The 11,899-nt window shown below is 40.5% G+C and overlaps 1 protein-coding gene across 2 annotated transcripts in view; it reads right to left on the bottom strand.

The window, feature by feature from the left end:
* sdk1a (sidekick cell adhesion molecule 1a) overlaps window positions 1–10,956 on the bottom strand; it is a 278,535-nt gene extending 267,579 nt beyond the window's left edge. For both annotated transcript variants that reach the window (XM_053675068.1, XM_017454712.3), the window contains exon 1: window positions 9,793–10,956. In XM_053675068.1, coding sequence (XP_053531043.1) covers window positions 9,793–10,090 — 298 coding nt within the window. In that variant the 5' untranslated portion in view covers window positions 10,091–10,956. The remainder of the gene's footprint in view (window positions 1–9,792) is intronic.
* Between the last annotated feature and the right edge of the window lie 943 nt (window positions 10,957–11,899).

Consider the following 11,899-nt stretch of genomic DNA (forward strand, 5'->3'; position numbering starts at 1 on the left):
ACCTCCAAAAAGTGATAAACCATTTGTTTACGACAATACTGAGCATTCATATTATCATGCAACGTGTCCGTGGAATACCAGCTAATGGGAGAAAAAAGACTAGAAGATGAAAATTTGGGAAATTTGCCATTTGGGATCAATAACTGTGGGCGAACATGCTTTATGAAAAACCTGGCATAAAATTGCTGCTATGATTTATGTTCCTGTGTTCTGCTATGAGAATAAAATTCTCTACATGGTGGGCAAAAATAACACAGACGTGCCAAACCCCAGTCAAATGAAACCAAATGAAACAAGGTTTTATTAATGAACTTATAACCTGAGAAGCAAACGTGTATTTGTGTACCAATTTCTTTATCATTACCCAGCTCTAGAACTGAGGTCTTGCACTTGATAGGTTTGAGTTTATTATTCCTCTTCTGACACACATTATTCTTTTCCTTGGGCTGGCACTAATGATTTTAGACTTGATTTTTTTTTTTTTTAAAAAGAAAAGAAAAAAAAGAAATATATCTTGGCATTAAAGTGGTTGTCTATTTCTGATGTAGTATTTCTAGTGATGCACTACCATGGCCGCGTGTAACCCAAAATCTGCAAGACATTTAACTTCATTGGAAGCTGAAATATCATAGCTTCGTGACAAAATTGCAAATGAAACCAAAGCGCCAGGCAAAACAAGTCTCTAGTCTGGCTATTTTTATCTTGAAGTTCAGTGGTGACAAAATTCTCAGCCTGAAGCATGAATCCCACATCACCATATTATAGACTGAGAGGATCATTTACATATGGCCCAAAATCATAGTTTCAGTTGATGTATGGCATAATACAGGGCTTGAGAGTACAAAGAGATGTATATCTGCCATATACTACATATAGGAACAGTTACTATATGAAGCATTATAGCCAGATAACATTGCCTCGGTAGCTGCTTGGTACTAATAATATGGCAACAGTTTCTTTTAAAATTGTGGGCCATCATGATAATTGTGGTAAAACAAAAAAAAAAACAACAAAAAAAAAAACAATGGAATATAATTTCACAATTTTTCTGTGTGAAGGAAAATCAAGTCTCAAAACCAGAGGCTCGGAGTTGATCGAGATACAGTATTGGTTATAACATGGGGTATAGTATGGAGTATGTAGGGTAGTATTGGTTATAACATGGGGTATAGTATGGAGTATGTAGGGTAGTATTGGTTATAACATGGGGTATAGTATGGAGTATGTAGAGTAGTATTGGTTATAACATGGGGTATAGTATGGAGTATGTAGGGTAGTATTGGTTATAACATGGGGTATAGTATGGAGTATGTACAGTAGTATTGGTTATAACATGGAGTATAGTATGGAGTATGTACAGTAGTATTGGTTATAACATGGAGTATAGTATGGAGTATGTACAGTAGTATTGGTTATAACATGGGGTATAGTATGGAGTATGTAGAGTATTACTGGTTATAACATGGAGTATAGTATGGAGTATGTACAGTAGTATTGGTTATAACATGTAGTATGGAGTATGTAGAGTAGTATTGGTTATAATATGGAGTATAGTATGTAGTATGTAGAGTAGCATTGGTTATAACATGGAGTATAGTATGGAGTATGTAGTGTAGTATTGGTTATAACATGGGGTATAGTATGGAGTATGTACAGTAGTATTGGTTATAATATGGAGTATAGTATGGAGTATGTAGAGTAGTATTGGTTATAACATGGGGTATAGTATGGAGTATGTAGAGTAGTATTGGTTATAACATGGGGTATAGTATGGAGTATGTACAGTAGTATTGGTTATAACATGGGGTATAGTATGGAGTATGTAGAGTAGTATTGGTTATAACATGGAGTATAGTATGGAGTATGTAGTGTAGTATTGGTTATAACATGGGGTATAGTATGGAGTATGTACAGTAGTATTGGTTATAACATGGAGTATAGTATGGAGTATGTACAGTAGTATTGGTTATAACATGTAGTATGGAGTATGTAGAGTAGTATTGGTTATAATATGGAGTATAGTATGTAGTATGTAGAGTAGTATTGGTTATAACATGGGGTATAGTATGGAGTATGTAGAGTAGTATTGGTTATAACATGGAGTATAGTATGGAGTATGTAGAGTAGTATTGGTTATAACATGGGGTATAGTATGGAGTATGTAGAGTAGTATTGGTTATAACATGGGGTATAGTATGGAGTATGTAGAGTAGTATTGGTTATAACATGGAGTATAGTATGGAGTATGTACAGTAGTATTGGTTATAACATGGGGTATAGTATGGAGTATGTAGAGTAGTATTGGTTATAACATGGAGTATAGTATGGAGTATGTACAGTAGTATTGGTTATAACATGGAGTATAGTATGGAGTATGTACAGTAGTATTGGTTATAACATGGGGTATAGTATGGAGTATGTAGAGTAGTATTGGTTATAACATGGAGTATAGTATGGAGTATGTACAGTAGTATTGGTTATAACATGTAGTATGGAGTATGTAGAGTAGTATTGGTTATAACATGGGGTATAGTATGGAGTATGTAGAGTAGTATTGGTTATAACATGGAGTATAGTATGGAGTATGTACAGTAGTATTGGTTATAACATGTAGTATGGAGTATGTACAGTAGTATTGGTTATAACATGTAGTATGGAGTATGTACAGTAGTATTGGTTATAACATGGGGTATAGTATGGAGTATGTAGAGTAGTATTGGTTATAACATGGGGTATAGTATGGAGTATGTAGAGTAGTATTGGTTATAACATGGAGTATAGTATGGAGTATGTACAGTAGTATTGGTTATAACATGTAGTATGGAGTATGTACAGTAGTATTGGTTATAATATGGAGTATAGTATGGAGTATGTAGAGTAGTATTGGTTATAACATGGGGTATAGTATGGAGTATGTACAGTAGTATTGGTTATAATATGGAGTATAGTATGGAGTATGTACAGTAGTATTGGTTATAACATGGGGTATAGTATGGAGTATGTAGAGTAGTATTGGTTATAACATGGAGTATAGTATGGAGTATGTACAGTAGTATTGGTTATAACATGTAGTATGGAGTATGTACAGTAGTATTGGTTATAACATGTAGTATGGAGTATGTACAGTAGTATTGGTTATAACATGGGGTATAGTATGGAGTATGTAGAGTAGTATTGGTTATAACATGGGGTATAGTATCGAGTATGTAGAGTAGTATTGGTTATAACATGGGGTATAGTATGGAGTATGTACAGTAGTATTGGTTATAATATGGAGTATAGTATGGAGTATGTAGGGTAGTATTGGTTATAACATGGAGTATAGTATGGAGTATGTACAGTAGTATTGGTTATAACATGTAGTATGGAGTATGTACAGTAGCATTGGTTATAACATGTAGTATGGAGTATGTAGAGTAGTATTGGTTATAACATGTAGTATGGAGTATGTAGAGTAGTATTGGTTATAACATGGAGTAAAGTATGGAGTATGTAGAGTAGTATTGGTTATAACATGGGGTATACTATGGAGTATGTAGAGTAGTATTGGTTATAACATGGGTTATACTATGGAGTATGTAGAGTAGTATTGGTTATAATATGGGGTATAGTATGACGTACATGCAGAGTAATATTGTTTATAACTCGGTGTATAAGTAGAACATGGTACACCTAGTACTATGGTATAACACATTTCATAGTAATATAACAAACTCAAATAATTTGTGCTTTATGTCTTGTTAGGACCACCGGAACTGCATACTTTTAGTCAACATTTCATTCCCACTGGTCAGTGATTTATCGATGTATTTACACAGGCATCATAACACAATAATTTAAAAACGAGCCACAGGAAAAAGACGATATATTAACTGATGATGTATTAAAGCTGTGCAACTGAAAGGACATCCTACTGCACCCTCTAAGCTTGATTAAATTATTCATTTTTTTCATGTTTTTAAAAAGACTTTGACAACTTCCTTCACAGTCAATCTGTCATAAAGACGGGATAATTTCCATATCCTGTTTATGACACTGTGGCTTGGCCTTTATTTGGTAACAATGGGTGCTCATTTTTCATTACAGCGTGAGACTTCTAACATTTTGATTTCAGAATGTATTTCTTGCTTCCACTTCGCATGACAGATGAGATGACAGTTAAGGGCTGAACCTATTATCTACCAATCTGTAAAGAGGAAATGAAGCTTTCAAGAGGTAATAGGTTTGCATTATCTTACAAGTGCTCTAAGGTTATTACCAAACTCTTTGCTCTGACAAAAAAGCTTCTTTTTTGGGGGGGGGGTCTAATTACTCGGTATAGCCATTTCAACGAGGCTAACATTTTTTCTGTGTTTATCTAGACATATGATTTAGACAACACTCTGAGGCAAACGTAAAGTGTAATCCCTAGTCACGGTAATTACACTGGCCCACAATTAACTGCAAACGCAGGCAAAGTTTCGTGAAACAAAATGAAGAAATTAAAATAACCACTCGCTTGCTGTCCTTCCCCTAGAGACAACAATTTATAATTTCATTAACCTTCTATCTCTGAAATTGCAGCTGAGGTTATGACATCATTTTCAGACACGGGGAAAGAAAATGGAAGCTGATATTAACCAGCTCAGGCGTTACTTCATATTCCGAAAACTCGTACTGGTTTTCGTTCCGTATACAGGAAGCCATAATTCAACACTGGCATGAATTACTGACTTCGACTAGACTGCGCCATACGTGTCCATTCTACGTCCATGCCAATCAATCAGTTACGGTTATAAAGCACCCTGCGTAAACACTCGACTATAAGCCCAATAGAATGGCAATCAAGAAACGGCTCGTGGTTGTACTTCTGAATCTGAAGAGCGTTCCACACAATTACAAAGACTCAAACTCGTTCCAATACAGGCAAATGTTTGTACATGAAAAAAAAAAAATAACAGAAAGCTAAAAAGTGGAAAGAAAGAAATGAGAAGCGTCTGCAGTGAACTGATTGCACAGATGGTGTGGCAATGAAATGCAAAGGTTTACACCGAGGAATGAGTAGTGTTGCTTTGTCTGCTGGCAGCCCGTGATGTACAAGCAATAGCATAATGAAGCAGCATAACATGGAGGGAAAAAAAACCCTGCAATGTACTGTGCAACAGGCACAAACATTATGAGTCATTATTATTACAGGCACAGACATTGTTAGTCAAGAAACATGGGTACGAGCTGTGCGGATTAAGCAACTCTGACCCATGCAGATTCAAACTGTGATCAAATTGACAGCTGGAAAGTCTCCGATTCTTGAAGGAAAGCAGTTTCTCTGAATGATCCCATTTATTCTGGCATTAATCCAGGCTCATGCCTACTTGGCACGCCACTTACAAGATATCACAGCTTTAACTCATGAACTCATCAAGTTGGATGATACGATACAGAATGTCATGCATTTTTATTCCCACATTACATAGAAAGGAAAGGTTCAAATGTCAATCGTATCCCAGAATGCGCACTGATAAAACTCCTGGCTTCTCAAGTCAGATCAATAGCAGCTAGCCCATTCTCCGAACGGTGCTGGGAGCACTCCAGATATCAAAAGACCTTGACACAGGAGTTGGGATTTGGCTGACACTGCTTACATGCCATCCTCGTTCAACCTTTAGAAAGTATATAAATAAACTATTAAGTGATATTGTATCAAGTCCAGCATAGCATCAATACCACTCTGAAATAGTTGGCTTTCCCCCCCAAAAAAACTCAAAATAAATAAATAAATAAGTACAAAGCTATGAACCTGGTATGTCTGGCTACATTTTGCCAACTGGAATGATTCCTGTGTATCTGCTTCAGAGGGATTTCAAGCAGTGTTCTCGGTGTTCAAAGTTAATCAGTAATCTGAGATGGCTGTAGACTTTGGAGTTTTGAAAGCGTTCACAGTGGGCTCAAACAAGCAAGAAATCAAACAAGTAAGAAATCAAACTGCTTTTACACTACACTCGTGCACTTTCACAACGATGGCAATTTACAGCAATCGCAACAATTATTAACTATTAAAGAACACCACGTCATGCTTTTAACCGTGTGGGAACGTCTGAGAAACACGTGTCATCGCTTGCCTTATCGCAGTTATAAACGGACATTCCTTCAAATTAATAAGGCAGAAAATGCGGCTTGTCATGGCACCGAGAAACCGGAAAGTGTGCTCTTCTTATCTCTTTACAGAAAACAATTACACACGTTTTTTTTTGTTGTTGTTTTTTTTTTTGTAATCCATTAATTATGAGTCTTAGATTACAGCATGTGGAGCATCCACCATACAAGTCCCATGTGAATTAGGGCTTACTTTCGAAACTTTATACACAATAACATATCTGAATGATGATAATATGAACCTTTGATTTGAATTTTAGCCAGCACTACTGTGCTATTATATAAAATTAATCAATTGACCTTCCGACCAATCATATTGGAGAATTTAACAGTGCCGTTGTATAAAAACTTTATTCAAATGTGCTTTATTTAAAGGGCGATTTAGGTAAGATGAGACTTTTTAAAAAATAGATTTTTGAATTTTTTATAAGATTAGATCTCTAACGGTTATGTAGGTTCGACATGTGAATGATTCCCGCCCGTGTTCACGAAGCTCCTCCCCCAGGATCTATACTGGTCCATGGAGTGTCTATAAAATTACTGACAGGAAGCGGATCAAAATATAAACAAGGATCATAAGTCGGTTTTCCCAAACACAATGTTGCTAAGGCCAAGGCTTAATCCACTGGGGTTTTTTAAATAATGGTCTACATATCTTACAGGTTCTACTGCTACAAATCTACTACTCCACCTTTAAATGTTATTTTAATTAATATGAATGTTCTGCAGGATGAACCTAGAGTAAACAGATCTATCTGTCTATATATCTGTCTATCCATTTATCTATCTATCTATCTATCTATCTATCTATCACACAACTACAGTAGTGCTTGAAAGTTTGTGAACCCTTTCAAATTTTCTATATATTTGCATAAACATGAACTAAAACATCATCGGATTTTCACACAAGTCCTAAAAGTAGACAAAGAGAACCCAATTAAACAAAACAACTCTTTTTCTGAGATCCTCAGAAATCTCCTTCGTTCATGCCATGATACACTTCCACAAACACCCGAATCTGATCGATCCCTGTTTCTTTAAATAAATTGTCATCACACTGATTGAAAACACCAGACTCTAATTTCACCTTCAAATTAACTGCTAATCCTAGAGGTACTCACGGATATGTCATATTGATTGGATCATTTTCCTCGATAAATAAAATGACCATGTATAAAATTGATGTCTCATTTTGTTTAATTGGGTTCTCTTTATCATCTCTTAGGACTTGTGTGAAAATCTGGTGATGCCTTAGGTCATATTTAAGCCAACTTCGAAAGGGTTCACAAACTTTCAAGCGCCACTGTAACTACACACGTTGTGCATCTCCATGTTTACAGAATCTGTTTGAACGTGGCCAGAAGACCGACATTAGAAAATGCCGTGCCTTAAACGCTTTGATACTTTAAAAACCAGAAGACGGTAATACCCAGGGCTTTATGTCCAGAATAACAATGTGTCCCTTTTTTGAAACCCTAAGCTTTTGATAATATTAAATCGTTTAAAAAGCTGGAGGTTTCCAGGCACTGGTAACTGCCGTTGATATTGCCGTTGAACCTTGGGTATCACTAAGTTAAGAAAAGTTGCAGAGTAGGAGATTTCCATTCAGAGTCTCTTGTTCCACATCATAAAGGTTTAAGGAGTTCTTCATGAGTGCTTCTAAGAATGGACTTATTGTAAACACGGACTGGTTGTAGGTGAACGTCTGCGTATTGCTGTCCGTGCAAATAAAATGGCGGCGCGCTTTTAATGGGTACAAGCTTGCTGACATTTTTGATCTCGTCTCATCGCAGTTAAAAGATTATAGCGTGCATAAAGGTCAACCTAAGCCGTTGCAACTGCCCATAACACAACGGCTCGGTCGCGGCGAAGGTGGGCGACACGTTCCGATGTTTCTCTTTCTGAGGTTAACTTTTCCAAACTGCTCGCACGCCCGGCTCCAAAACTCTTCAGAAGCTTCAATAAGGTGACTAACCACTGTACGTGTGTCGTTAAGTGTTGCCGTTCAGTTATGTAATCCACCCACACTGTTAACAACTGCAGCCACCTTGAAATTTTCAGAGACATAACTTGCGGTGCATGTACATGGAAATAGTGAGAACAGCAATGAGCACCAAACAAATTGTTAAAAACTCAATCATAGCAAATGCCACTGTGCATGCACTCAGGAGATGGAAGGAATGCTGGCAAAATTCCCAATCTATCCTTCATGTTTTTAATTCTCTTCTTTTTGTTGTTGTTGTGGTTGTTGTTGTTTAGGAGGAAAGCCTGCAGAATGAACCGCCACAGCAAGTTGTTCAAGCTCCATATTTTTTTAACGCAAAATCAACTGATAAACAGTTTACACAATCATTCTCATGAGACAATGGGATTTTGGGATCAGGTGCTCTTTGCCAACGATGCCTCGAGGTGAAAAACCGTGTAACGCATGAGCCTCGTCTCAGCTGGACTGTGTAGTGTAGTGTAGTGTGAACACCGCTACACTGACAAGACAATACGTTGCAAGCTATAAATGTCACGTCGTGAGAGCAGTACAGACGTTCTGGGACTTTGAAAGTCATGCAGTCCCTGATAGGCTTTAACAAACTTACATCCAAGCTGTACACATACGCGATCCTACACTACAACTGACCCAATATTATTTTCACAAGCAAGCAACAGTCTAGCCGTCTTCTTTGGCTTTGCACATATGCTAAACTGCACATATAATCCCAGTGTCTGTTCAGCGTGAAGGCTGCTTGCTCACGAGTCCCGTCTTTAAAAGGATAACTACTCACACTAATTTGCTCCGATCTTCAGAAATGCAAATGACATCTCAAGAGACCAAAATACATATTTGGTGGGTGGAGTTGGCTGAGAGCTGGATGTGCCTTTCTGTTCATGAAATAGAGTGGCTTTTTTATTTTTATTGGATCATTTATCCCATTTAACTCTAATCTGTGCAATATTAGGCGGATTACTTATTTATTTATTTCTTTAAAAAATCTGTTTAATGAGCCATGCTGTTTTGATTATTTTCAATGCAATGACTTGACTCTGGAACAGAAGAGCCTGTCATCAGTAACCACGTAATAAACCGACTGCGTAAACAGCAAAATCTCCAGGCTTTAATCAACCCTGGATGTGTTAAGTCAACACTGTGGATGCAAATCAGCAAGTTGTGCTGTTGTGTTTGTTTTGTTTTGTTTCCTGCCCTGATATGTAAATATTGAAAAGAAGCAGAGCTGATGGGAACTTTGAAGGAAACCTTCTGACTATAGACTATAGTATAAGTATAAAAGCAATGCCTCTACTTCTGGAAGTTGTTTTGGAAAGTCTAAAGAGTCCCAACTTGCCTTTCTGTTCAATCTAAACCAAAGGCGTGGTTGAAATCCAGCGTGCCATCTGTGACCACACCAGGCTAGTCTGACCTTATGACTTTTTTTTTATCTTTATTTTATTGTTGTGTAGTAGCAGTAGTTGTTGAGATGCTTCAGTGCTACAGACAGACACATCACATCACCATTCTTATTGAAATCATGCCGACCTTCCCATACAGCCCATTGACCACCTGCTCCAGAAGGGAGGCGCTGCTTAGTCATCCATTAAACCTCCTTTAAATGCATGGTGCCATCCAAGTGTTTTTCCCACGTTTTGCGCACTTGTATATCATTTCCTTACCTTGCGCGTGGGCTTTCAACACGTGGATCTGGAGGCAGATGAGCGCCCAGTAACTCCTCATACACATCCCCAACTTTCTGCTTCTCCTGAAACTTCTGACAGTGTCTGACATGTCACCAGTCCTCTTCCTGACTCCTGAAGTGCCCTTGGTGTTGCTCTTTGCAGCACCTCGACCAGAGGAGCACTTGTCTCCCGGGTCGCTTGAGCGCGCTGATCCGAAAAGCCGCGCGTTATCCCGGCTAGCTGCGCGTCTCCGTCCGCTCTCCGGTCCACCCCGAAGACACTGCACGATTTCCATGATCAAGCGTGGAGCTGCTGTGTGTAATCCTGCGATCGTGGCTCTGGCTCGCAACACCAACCCGAACTTGAAGTCAGACTGAAATGGCGCGGCGTGGCGCAGACATGGAGCTGTTTGTCTCCAAATGAACGCGAGCGTCTCCTCTACCTGCTCTGCTCGCGACTCCTAACGGACGTGTCTCGTAAACCCAACACGACTCAGCGGGTGTGCCGAGGATTATTCCCGAGCTCTATAAATATGCGCCAGGAATTGCGCAACGGAGAAGTTCTGCGGTCTGCGCGACTGTCACACGCACACAGCGCTCTTCCATCCAGCCGTCTCTCCTCCGAAAATCCTCGGGTGGGAGTTCTTCTGTCTCACTCGCATCTCCGGGGCTGATCTCTCTCTCTCTCTCTCTCTCTCTCTCTCTCTCTCTCCTTCTCTCTCTTTTTTTAAACTCGTCGTTATTTCGGTACGTACAGACTCAGAGCCCCACTGAACCTAAACAAGCTGTTGCCTCCTGCGTCTCTCAGACTGCGTTACACCGGCGAGTTTTACGCGTCGCTTGTAAACACTCAGTCAGTGAAGCATGCAGTGAAGCTTTCTCACCGGCACGCCGAGTTTTCCCTCCCGGGGTCGGCAGAGATCAGATTTCCCACCGTGGATAATAACACAGTGTCACTGTGCAGCTCGGAGGAGGAGAACCAGGCTTATTAGAAAACACTAACAAACTGCGCGACTGAAATAGTTCCGGCGATAAGAAGTTTGGGAACAGAGCAGAGACTCGAGTCGGAATGCGTTTGAGACACGCAACAAGCAAATGTGCTGAAGGCGAGAGATCCGGGAAAGTGCAGCAGCGGCGGCGTGGAGGCGCGATCACTCCAACTCCGCTGTGTACGGACTTCCTCACTGAGCAGCGTCACTCCCCGCCCCCTGCTTTACCGTAATAAACTACCCCCCCCCCCCCCCCCCCCCGCCGCTATATCTCCCCTGTCCTTTCTAACCCCCCCCCCCTTTATCTCCCCTGCCCTCTCTAAACTACCCCCCCCCTTTATCCCCCCTGCCCTCTCTAAACTACCCCCGCTTTATTTCCCCTGCCCTCTCTAAACTACCCCCCCTTTATCCCCCCTGCCCTCTCTAAACTACCCCCACTTTATTTCCCCTGCCCTCTCTAACACCCCCCTTATCTCCCCTGCCCTCTCTAACACTCCCCCTCACTATATCTCTTCTGCCCTCTCTAAACTAACCCCCCCTTTATTTCCCCTGCCCTCTCTAACACCCCCCCATCTCCCCTGCCCTCTCTAAACTACCCCCCCTTTATCCCCCCTGCCCTCTCTAAACTACCCCCACTTTATTTCCCCTGCCCTCTCTAACACCCCCCTTATCTCCCCTGCCCTCTCTAACACTCCCCCTCACTATATCTCTTCTGCCCTCTCTAAACTAACCCCCCCTTTATTTCCCCTGCCCTCTCTAACACCCCCCCATCTCCCCTGCCCTCTCTAAAATACCCCCCGCCCGCTTTATCCCCCCCGCCCTCTCTAAACTAACCCCTTGCTTTATGTCCCCTGCCCTCTCTAACCTACCCCCCCCTTTATCCCCCCTGCCCTCTCTAAACTACCCCCCCTTTATCCCCCCTGCCCTCTCTAAACTACCCCCCCCTTTATCCCCCCCGCCCTCTCTAAACTAACCCCTTGCTTTATCTCCCCTGCCCTCTCTAACCTACCCCCCCCCCCCCGCATTATCTCCCCTACCCTCTCTAAACTACCCCCCCACTTTATCTCCCCTGCCCTCTCTAACCTACCCCCCCCCCACTTTATCTCCCTGCCCTCT

This window comes from Ictalurus punctatus, chromosome 24, assembly GCF_001660625.3.
Source record: "Ictalurus punctatus breed USDA103 chromosome 24, Coco_2.0, whole genome shotgun sequence".
NCBI lineage: Eukaryota > Metazoa > Chordata > Actinopteri > Siluriformes > Ictaluridae > Ictalurus > Ictalurus punctatus.